Genomic DNA, 7,750 nt, shown 5'->3' with positions numbered 1-7,750 from the left:
CCGAGAGAGAGAGACAAAGAGAGCGAGAGCGACTTTGGCAACGATCGTTAAAGCTTGCGACTCTCTCCTCACTATGATGTACGGCGCATGGTAGAATTACTACTAGGTAACGTCGTCAGCTGAGTGCAGGCCCATAAGCTTATTCACCACGCTCTCTCAGCTCTCAGAGAGGCAAGCTATCTCTCTCTAGCAGATAGCAAACGTTTTACGTTCTGCACTCTTCGTTTTTATTGTTTCTGCTGACAGCAAAGAAAAGATGTTCGATAATAAATGAAACGAAATAGTTCAAAACAAATAATAACATTTTAATAGGTATGTTATAATAAAAATGTAGATATTTTTTTTTGACCAATTAGTCTTTGTTTCGTAATTAGTAAAATACTTCCATGCAAAGTTTTGGATCGGCATAGAAAACAATATTTTGCAGACATGTTCATTTCTAAGAATAAAAAATAAAAAAATACACATCCAAAATAAAAAAGTACTTGCATGTACAGTACTTAATTTCATTGTCTTCCGCTTACGCCTTCATTCGTAAGCAATGAAGAAAAAGAAGAAGAAGACAATGAAAAAATTCGTGCGCTACACAACCTCTTTCGTCGACGTTTGGCAAACGACTGACAAGATTTACCGGCCTCGAATGAGAAGCACTGTGGTGAATCCGTCACCTTGTTACTAATTTCACCATGGTACGGCGATTTTTGCTACTCTCTCAATATCTCTGTTATCCGTTCTGTTAGTGACTCTGTTAACAGTGTCTGTTAATCGCTCATTGTTATACGGCCGCAATATCCCACTGCTATCTGCTCTGCTAACAGTCGCTGTTGCTCACCAAATCCAACATATATTTACAGAACAAACGTGAACTGCGCTCTCTACACATGTAATCTTACAGCAACGCGTAACGGCGCTTAGCGCTTTCGCAGCTGCAGCCAAATTCCCTGCTTGCTGGCCGTCAGAAAGGTGAGGGGCGAGACCTGCACGGCAGCCTGACGCTGGTCTGCGAGGTGCACGGAGTAGTCCTGGAGCAGCGTAACCAGTGCGGCCTTTGTCTGTGCCAGGCCCAACCGCATGCCCGGACACATGCGTGGCCCGGCGCCGAAGGCCAGGAAACGGCAGCCCAGCCCAGGCGAGGTGTCCATGAAGCGCTCCGGCTGGAACCTGAGCGGCTCGGCATACAACTGCGGATCGCTGACACAACGCAAGGGAATTCTGATTAAAGCTGCTTGTGGTGTGGTGTCTGTGGGGGGGAGGACTTACAGATGAATGGCCTGCACGGGGAGCACGAGGACCGTGCCCAAGGCCACCTGCAGGCTGCTGTCCGTCTCCGTGTCCGTCTCTGTGTCCTCGTCCTTGTCGCACCTCTGGGCTGGCAGTGTAAAGGATTTGGTGCAGCGCTTCTGGAGTGCCTGCATGGCCGGGTGCAGTCGCAGTGTTTCCAGCAGCGTGGCCTCCGCATACCTGAGCTCCGTTAGAGCAGCGTGCCCCAAGAGCGGGCCCCCATGCCGCTTTGCCACCTCCGTGAGTTCCGCATGCACGCGCCGCTGGACGGACTCATTGAGCGACAGCTCGTAGAGGGCGAAGGCAAGCAGCATGGCCGAGGTCTCGTATCCTTCGAGCAGCAGCGTGGTGGCATGCCCCGCCAAGTCGGAGCCCTGCTGCTCGCCCAGCCAGTGCAGAAAGCAGTTGGCACTGCCACTGGCACTGGCACTCGTCCGCACCAGATCACACAGCCAGTGTTGCAGTGCAAGGGGCACGTAGCTGGAATGTGGCAGGTGCCAGAACTTTGAGCTTTGACTGAATGCACCTCAGACGAAGGTCCTTACCCACCGATGTTGCAGGATGCTGGCGAGGCGTGGGGAGTGCAGCAGCGCCATGGTCTCGGGCAGGCTCCACGCGCTCGGCTGAAAGAGCGGCACCAGCCACTCCAGCCACTCGCTGCCCCTCTCCTGCCGCTCGTCCTGGCACAGGCAGTGGGCATCCAGGCCAAAGGCGGCCGAGGCAATCACCTGCAGCGTGTAGCGCGTGGCCAGCGCCTTGGCCTCGAAGCGTTCGCGGCTCAGCCGCCGCTCGACAAACGCCCGCAGTTGCTGGCAAGCGGCAGCCACATGTGGCAGCGTCTGTCGCAAGCGGCTGGGCGTGAACAGGGGCACCAGATCGCCGCGCAGCTTCCGCCAGCGATCACCGCTGGCAATGAACGGATTGCAGCTGGCCAGGACATCCCGCTGGGCATCCACATGGACGGCATTGTCCGCACAGCACGCGAAGCCGTTGCCGACGAGGATCTCCCGCAGCAGTCGCTGATCGCGCACCAGCAGGGCGGGCTCATTGAACAGCCGATAGAAGCCCACGTAGCGCAGTCCAGGATGCTCCCTGTGCACAGCCCGAGACTTAATCGACTCTCAGTTGTCGCTGGGTTGCCGCTCACCTGTAGATTTGTGCGTAGACCTCGCCGTAGGAGCGCTGCCCGAGGGCAAAGTGCGCCATGTTGCCCAGCAGCGGGCCGCCTGGTGGGCCGCATATGCCGCGTCGTCGCCAGTGGCTGTTGGACCAGGATGCACGCCACCAGGTGGCAAGAGCGAGGAGCAGGACTAACAGCAGCAGCAGCAGCAGCATCGAAACGTCTCTAGATTCGAGATGAGAATGAATGCTGGGAACGTGACTCCGCACTGCTTATACGTGACTGCATGCGGCACGCCCCATTGATGGCGTTGCGTGTTGCACGTTGCACGTTGCATGTGCAGTGTCTGCCCACTTTATTTCGTGTTGCGTGCGGCTGATAGACTTTCCACCTTCGTCGGACCATTAGCCGCATGCCAGTCGATGTCCATTTATTTGTTCTGTAAGTGCCGCGGATATAATTATTTGTTTCCGTTAAGGAACCTTTCACTCAGCCAACGAGTATTTGCAGCCAGCTGACATGTGGATATAAGTGCGGGTTTGATTGATTATTAACAGACAAGTTCATTAGGAGATAAAATACACAGTTAAATGGTAAAGGAAATTGACGAAAGCTTTTACGCCGTGGAGGTTGTCTCTCTCTCTCTCTCTCGCTTGCCGATCTACTTTTCGCTCTCCTTTCGCTCCCGCTTGCTCGTTTTTGCGCTCTGCTGTTGAGCTTGCAGCGAATTCGTCTTTGCTAGTTTTCGCTTCTACATCTTTCTATCTTATATATATTTTTCGTTCTATTTCTCTTTCATCAGCGGACAGCTATACCCATGGGGGCAGCAAGAGGAAGCTGCTTGGCGGCTCCTGCGAAGGTCGCCGGCATCTCTACTGCATGCGCAGTGCATCCGTAAAGTCGCTGCGGCAACAGCAGCACAACCAGCCGCAGCCGCCGCCAATTAACGGGAATGACTGCTGCAGTCGTGCCCAACGGCTGCGCCACCACCAGCAGCACCAGCAGCAGCAGCAGCACATCTGCATGGGCATGGGCAACGACAACGAGTCCCGACGCAAGTCTCTGTCGCAGCCCAGTCTGCGCATCACTGAAGCGGGCCTGCGAAGGTGAGTCATGCCGTTAGTTACCGTTAGACATTAAATAATACTAAAGTGAATGCCCATTCGTAGCATCGTGCCACGTCGCTCGAACGAGAGCAAGAGCCTGGAGAGCAAGAAGCGTGTGGTGAAAATGCTCTTTGTGCTGGTGCTGGAGTTCTTCATTTGCTGGACACCGCTGTACGTGATCAACACGATGACGATGCTGATCGGGCCGGTGGTGTACGAGTATGTGGACTATACGGCCATCAGCTTCCTGCAGCTGCTGGCCTACTCCTCGAGCTGCTGCAATCCCATAACCTACTGCTTCATGAACGCCAGCTTTCGGCGCGCCTTCGTGGACACGTTCAAGGTGCGACTGTGCGGGGAGGGGGGCGGGCGCCTCTGCTTCTGGCGACGACGTTCCAAGAACGAGACCAACCTGTCCGTGGCCGGCAACTCGATTGCGCTGGCCAACTCGGTCATGTCCACCCACACCATACTGGAGAGTCCGCGGCTCTGAGCCAGTCGTCGCCGGGAGTCCCAGCGCCGTCCGTTAAAGGTTATGGAGAGCGAGTCGCTGTAGGAGCCGGCAAAGAGGACAACAAAAATGTGATGATGCGAAATGTGAACGAAAGTGTAACTGTAACTGAAACTGTGGTTGTCAACGACTCGAACGAGCTCGCGTTGTGAATGTGTGCGAATGTGTGGACAAGGAGGATTGAGAGTGAGTCTGGCAGCTTCCCCTGTACTTGGTCTCGCATCTACATACATATGTACCTATGTATATGTAGGTATGCAATGCCCCTACCTCACCCCTTAACCCACCCGCTGTTATATACTATGTACTATGTAATTAATTAATGTTTTCAATGTGAAATCTAGAGTTACTATCATTCGAGTTGTTAAATGTGAATTGTTAGACTTAAGCTAAACTCTGCGGCAGCGTTTTCCTATACTATGTACGACTATGTACATGCCATTAATGTATGTATTTCGTGTGCAATCATTCAATTAATCAATCAATACCCAAAGCAAATACCGCCGTGCAGCGGTACTTAGGTCCTACTTAGGTCACAACAGAGAATAATGTTCCCCCCTCAACCCACAACACCCCACGCCCACCTCTGGTTTTGCCGAGTGTCACGCACAGGCAGGTTTCACTGGGCCATGCATTTGGCGTGCAACAACAACCAAGCTACAAACGATGGCTGATATTACAGGGTATTCATACAGTTGCATGCAAGCAGATAAATCACAGTTATGGGATGGGACCACCGCCTAGGGTCAACTCATCGGAAAACAAATAACAAACAAAAGTTCAAAGCAAAAACAGCGTTTCGTTCAAATGAATGTCGATTTCCATTGTAAGTAGTTGATTGTAGCTGAAACCAAAATGCATTAAATGTAATCAAATATTCGAACAACATAAACACGGAAACACGGAAACACAAACACGCAGCCATAAAATAGGATAAAACACAGTTCCAAAGTCTTTTCGTGTCTCTGCTTAGAAATAACTGCACCGCTCGCCGGTCCCGCAAAGCTGAGAGAGTCATGCCGGGCGCTTTCGCTCTCTTTCGCACAGCCATCCGTTTGTCAGCATGCAATGCAAGCAGCAACAGGCAAAGCGCTTGACTCTCTGAGCGGCGAGAGAGCGAGCAGGTAGCAGGCGAAGTTGAGCGAAGCTTTCGCAGAGAGCGATCTACACGTGTGTGAGAAAGAGAGATGGGAGAACTACCGCAATATGTGCGTACAATTATTGAATTTTTTTGACTTCGCTCCTCAACGAACTTGACAATTGCAATTACGCGTATTCTAGCATCGATATGGTCGTCTCTAAATGTTTTAATGCAAATAAAAAAAGAAAATTACAATTAAAATAAAAGCAAACAAAACGAACCACAAGCGTGTACACTTCATTTCAGCACGGGCAGCATTTGCATGGCCAAGGGGAAGGCCTCTCTCTCTCGGCCACCCACTGCAACGATAAACCAAGGCCGCAGCCCAAGCCCGAAACCTTAGGGGGAGCAGAGCCGTAGCTGGTGCTGAAGCCGTCAGCTAATTGATTACCTGCCAGTTTGGCTTTGCGCCGTCATTAGCTCTCTTAAGCTCGAAGATGGCCCCAGGCGGGGATGACCACACACACAGGTGTGGGAGGTCCACATGTGTGCATACGCGTGTATTGGTGTTTGGCAGCTAGGCAACCCTCCACCTCACTCCACGTCGGTTGGCCATTTGCAGCTAATGAGCTGCGAATAAATTTCGTTGCAGCATGCGATGATGAGAAGCTTCAGTGCGGTAACCAACCCCAGCCTGAGTCCAGCCTGAGTCCTGGCCGACATTGAGCTGTCAGCCACACAGCATCGAGTGAAGACACGAAGAGCGTTCCATTCCGTTCCGTTCCATTTGCTGATCCCCCAGCAGCACCATGCAAACGACTGCAAAAATACCCACTAAATGGATCTAGCATTAATTTGTGCGCTTAATAATAACAACAAATAATGGCACACTTCTGGGCTGCATGTAAAAAGCATGTAGCTGGTATGTAGCAAGCGTGTAGCTTACCATGTAGAATACATTTACTTGTGTGCATTTTTTGTGGCTCTTTTGTTAGAAATATTTGACAAAGAAGATGATTTATTTATGGTGTGCCTCGGGGGTGTTTGCCGGGTAAAAATTAATAATGACGGGCAAGCGCAACAACTGGCTTTGACCATTTGCCTGGATCGATAGGGAGTGGGTGCTGGTCAGTATAAATCAATTGCCGCTACGAGGACACATCAAATGAATCACACGGCAGGAACACGCAACACAGCCACAGCCACAGCCCTGACTGCCTGGCCGACTGACTGCCTGGCTGAGGCGCCTCTGATTGATGTGGCAGCAGTGTGCGATCCTTGTGGCGAGGGGAAATCCGTTGCTAAATCCGAGACTACTGCTTGCCGAAGCAATCACTCATGATTTTGCCACAACTCATGCCCCACCGTCCCTCCACTGACCACACAGGCCACAGGCCCCTGTGTAATTGCCCATTTACTGATGGAGTACGAAGGATAATTGCAATTGGCGCTGAATGCGCAATGAAGCCTGAGCCAGAGGTTTGATCGATTGAATTTTGTGCCTGGCCTGGCCCATCCTGCCCTGACCTTTTCGCAGCAAGTGCAGGGGGGAGGAAGTGCATCCCCAGGGGGTACGTGACAATTACCATCCAGCAAACGAAAAGCAGACAATAACTGATGCATCATTCGGCTAACAAGAGCGCCACACTGGGGGGCAGGGACAGTTCTTTGCTCCTTGCTGCTGTCTGCCTCTCCTTTGGCCTGACTCATGGACATCTGTGGCACTTGCTGCTCGGGTCACGTGCTCCCCCCACGATCACTGACGTCTCCTCGGACCATCAATGGCTGCACAATTTATGGAGTGCCACAAAATGTGGTGAACTCCTTTTCCAGCCACGAAAATGTGCTTCAGGACAACTTTATTGCTGCACCAGCAGCTCGCAAATATCTGTCGAAATTCTCTCTCGCCCCAAGCCCAACAAATTGCAAGTCGAAGTTGCCTTCGACATGTTTGTGGTAGTCTGTGGCCAACAATCTCGTTTCAATTTCAGCCATCATTCGATCATAATGGAAGTACTTTCGCTGTGTTTTTGCTCCAGAATTTATTGGCCACACTTCGACTGGCACTCCTCGACTCGCTCTCTCTCTGGAAACCTTTTAAACCTCGCCTAGAACTCGCATAACTCACCATTAGCTGGCCACGGGCTGTGTCGTGCATAAACACATATTTGCATGCACACGGACCGCTGCATGCCGGATCTAAAAGCACATTTCGTGTCAGCCAAAAATACTCCAACAATTCAATTCCATTTAGGGCTGTCCCAGGGACAGGGGCAGGGACATGGCCATAGAGTACGCAGACTGCCTCCTGTTAGGGTGTTCGTGCAGCGGCAGGCAGCCTGCTCTTTGCTGGGGGGGCGTGGCACACACACGACACAGAGGCCCACAGACATGGCAGAGTGTGAATGGGAGAGCCGCCAAATCGAATTGAAGTTAATTGAGCCATTGAGTCGAGTGCTTAGCGCCAGCGCCTAACGTCTCTCTGTCTGGCTGCCTTTCTATGCCAGCATCGAGCATACGCACAGTTCGCCCCAGCCGCAGCCCCTGCCCCAGCCGCCACGACCTTGACCACATTTTTTGGCATTATTTTGCTGTATTTTCGTGTACCTTTTTTTGGGGGGATTTGCAATGTCTGCGACGGACAACGGCAA

The 7,750-nt window shown here is 51.8% G+C and overlaps 2 protein-coding genes across 4 annotated transcripts; one reads left to right on the top strand and one right to left on the bottom strand.

Annotated features, from left to right (window-relative positions):
* Window positions 1-746: 746 nt before the first annotated feature.
* LOC117901444 (probable cytochrome P450 308a1) lies at window positions 747-2,636 on the bottom strand. Of its 3 annotated transcripts, XM_034812190.1 has the most exons (4): window positions 2,429-2,636; window positions 1,831-2,373; window positions 1,261-1,761; window positions 747-1,191 (listed from the first exon to the last, which is right to left on the bottom strand). In XM_034812190.1, exons 1-4 carry the CDS (start codon window positions 2,614-2,616, stop codon window positions 912-914), a joined length of 1,512 nt encoding a protein of 503 aa, XP_034668081.1. In that variant the 5' UTR covers window positions 2,617-2,636; the 3' UTR covers window positions 747-911. The 3 variants fall into 3 exon arrangements, with proteins under 3 accessions (XP_034668081.1, XP_034668088.1, XP_034668097.1); XM_034812197.1 differs by lacking the exon at window positions 2,429-2,636 and having other exon boundaries at window positions 749-1,191; window positions 1,827-2,120; XM_034812206.1 differs by lacking the exon at window positions 747-1,191 and having other exon boundaries at window positions 1,604-1,761; window positions 1,827-2,373.
* A 546-nt stretch (window positions 2,637-3,182) lies between these two features.
* Window positions 3,183-5,307, top strand: LOC117901461 (gastrin/cholecystokinin type B receptor). Its single transcript, XM_034812219.1, has 2 exons — window positions 3,183-3,507; window positions 3,571-5,307. Exons 1-2 carry the CDS (start codon window positions 3,281-3,283, stop codon window positions 3,998-4,000), a joined length of 657 nt encoding a protein of 218 aa, XP_034668110.1. The 5' UTR covers window positions 3,183-3,280; the 3' UTR covers window positions 4,001-5,307.
* Window positions 5,308-7,750: the final 2,443 nt, after the last annotated feature.

This window comes from Drosophila subobscura, chromosome A (genome assembly GCF_008121235.1).
Source record: "Drosophila subobscura isolate 14011-0131.10 chromosome A, UCBerk_Dsub_1.0, whole genome shotgun sequence".
Classification (NCBI taxonomy): domain Eukaryota; kingdom Metazoa; phylum Arthropoda; class Insecta; order Diptera; family Drosophilidae; genus Drosophila; species Drosophila subobscura.
This window is presented reverse-complemented; position numbering and strand designations above follow the sequence as displayed.

Coding starts and splice junctions, on each gene's coding strand:
- LOC117901444 (XM_034812190.1), bottom strand. CDS start 2,616: ATGCTGCTGCTGCTGCTGCTGTTAGTCCTGCTCCTCGCTCTTGCCACC. Junction 1,762..1,830: donor GCCAGCATCCTGCAACATCG/GTGGGTAAGGAC, acceptor GCCACATTCCAG/CTACGTGCCCCTTGCACTGC. Junction 1,192..1,260: donor CCCGTGCAGGCCATTCATCT/GTAAGTCCTCCC, acceptor GCGTTGTGTCAG/CGATCCGCAGTTGTATGCCG.
- LOC117901461 (XM_034812219.1), top strand. CDS start 3,281: ATGCGCAGTGCATCCGTAAAGTCGCTGCGGCAACAGCAGCACAACCAG. Junction 3,508..3,570: donor ACTGAAGCGGGCCTGCGAAG/GTGAGTCATGCC, acceptor GCCCATTCGTAG/CATCGTGCCACGTCGCTCGA.